This window comes from Charadrius vociferus, unplaced genomic scaffold (genome assembly GCF_000708025.1).
Source record: "Charadrius vociferus isolate BGI_N301 unplaced genomic scaffold, ASM70802v2 scaffold209, whole genome shotgun sequence".
NCBI lineage: Eukaryota > Metazoa > Chordata > Aves > Charadriiformes > Charadriidae > Charadrius > Charadrius vociferus.
Genome location: NW_009660387.1, coordinates 1518355 through 1520477, shown reverse-complemented (window position 1 = coordinate 1520477; position 2123 = coordinate 1518355). Strand labels below are relative to the sequence as shown.

Genomic DNA, 2123 nt, shown 5'->3' with positions numbered 1-2123 from the left:
GGGGGGGGGGGGAATATGTGTGTGCACGTAGTGTGTTGTGGTAGTGCACATGCATACATATATGTTCTGTTTGTTTTAAAGCATCCACTCAACACAAGGCACAACACAGAAACCCCAATCTTAGAGCTGGCTGAGTATTTCCTCGATGGTCAGCACACCGCAACTTTTCCAGCAAGCTACAAGCATGTAAGTGTATGCAAAGCACGCCATGACACCTCCTGGGGTCTGAGTAATCTAAGCTCTCCCTCTAGATGCAGCAAGAAATCATGCTAAAATACCAGTGACTCTGTACTTGCTTGTGTACATGTGCATCAATCAAAGATTAACAGCATACATTGCCAGGAAAATACTTTACTCCATCCCTCCTAAAAAAACAAAAGGAAATCCCAACTCCTTCACCCCCAACTTTGTTCCATCAGTCCACTGCAATAGCTCTAGAAAGCTTTAAAATGCATGTCAGGGCGCCTAGATAAACAGCAAGGACTATGATGGATTTTCTCATGTGGAGATGTTACTACCATGAAAACTGGACTGATGCCACACAATACACATTGATAGCAGACAGTCTATGCTTATACTAAACTTCTGATCCCCCTTAATGCAGTATAAATTTGAATCTTGAACCTAGATGAGTGTTTGCTACTACCAACCTCTCACTTCTTAAATTTTCTTCATTCCTGTGTTTGAAAAAAAACAACCAAATAATGGACCTAAAGTTAATTTTTGAGAGCAAAACTATCGCAGGCAATCCAAGCTTCTGCACATTGTACAAATATAATAGTTTGTATACATTCTAGATTTTGCATTTTGACTTATTTTAAAAGACTTTTCTGACTACACGGAAAACCAGCACCCTCAGTAATTTCCCCCCTTAGGTCTGAGAAAGGCACAGAGAACTTGATAAAAATAGAGGAAAACAGCATGCCCAGCTTACTTTTCACAGAAGTCATTCATGACACCCCAATAGCTTTCAGGGACAACAAACCATTCACAGTCACCTGGACCAATATTTATATTTACGGAACAAAAGTTGTTATTTTCTTGATGACCTGAAATTTAGAGAAAAATAAACACACTTCATGTAAGGCTGACATATAAAAATAACACTCTGAAAATGCAAAGTTACAATTACTAAAAAAACTTACATCATAGTTTAAGTGTTTGTACACTTAAGTGTTTATACAACACTTATATACACTATTTAGGTGCTTCACAGTGTTAAGAAATGCAATTAAGTTACCAGTGACAAGAGAATTGTGCTTTTGTTAGTTTGTGAAAAACAAAAAGCTGAACTACCAATCTAGCGAACCTGACCAATACTTCAGCAGTTCCCTTTTTGTTGAAATGAATGCTTCAAGATGCTAAAGTTTAGATCTTGTGTTTTTGTGTTTTATGGTAGCTCTTGACAGTCCCAGTCAGGAGCAACACTTCACGACTTCAGGCACTAAATAGACAAGTAGTAAGAAAATCTGTCCCAAAGAGCTTTCAAAATCAATGTAGAAATGCCAGTATTTCATCTTCTTTTGACAGCTGGAAAACTGAGCCATAATCCCTAGTGGAATTATTTAAAGTTGTACTTCAGAAAAAAACAGACCCTGAAATTTAGTCCAGATCCCTCAAGTGCTCTAACACAACACTATTCATTACAGAGTGTTGAGTCCTATCCTTAGATAATAAAGAATCTACAACGTCAAAGTATACTGATTTCTATGACTGCACAAGACCTACTTCGGAAGCCTATAAAAACTTTCAAGGCACGTAAAATACAAATACTGTCCAAGTACATGTAAACCCGGCCTCTTTTTCCCCTTAAAGAATCCTGTATTGCATGTAAGAGGTTAGTATGGTAACTACCTAGCACTGCAGAAATCCAGAAATTTCACCTATAAGGTAATTTAGTACTTTGTACACGCAGAGCTCAGTTAAACAAGAAATTTAAAAAATACTGAATATGCATGATTTTACCATGTCTAGGCATGCTGTAAGATACGGAAAATCTGTGGCGCAGTTAAATCCATACCACAGCAGTAGAACCTGATTTTTTCCATGCAAAGAGATTACACTCACCTGGTGTTCTACTTCCTGGAACCTTCATGTACAACTGCACTGTGTTCATGCCCAGG

The 2123-nt window shown here is 38.0% G+C and overlaps 1 protein-coding gene across 1 annotated transcript in view; it reads right to left on the bottom strand.

Moving 5' to 3' along the window:
- Positions 1–2123, bottom strand: part of KDM6A (lysine (K)-specific demethylase 6A) — a 127594-nt gene that overhangs the window by 13227 nt on the left and 112244 nt on the right. The window contains 2 exon segments of the mRNA XM_009893288.1: positions 935–1049; positions 2068–2123. The exon segment at positions 2068–2123 is cut by the window's right edge and continues 30 nt beyond it. Coding sequence (XP_009891590.1) covers positions 935–1049; positions 2068–2123 — 171 coding nt within the window.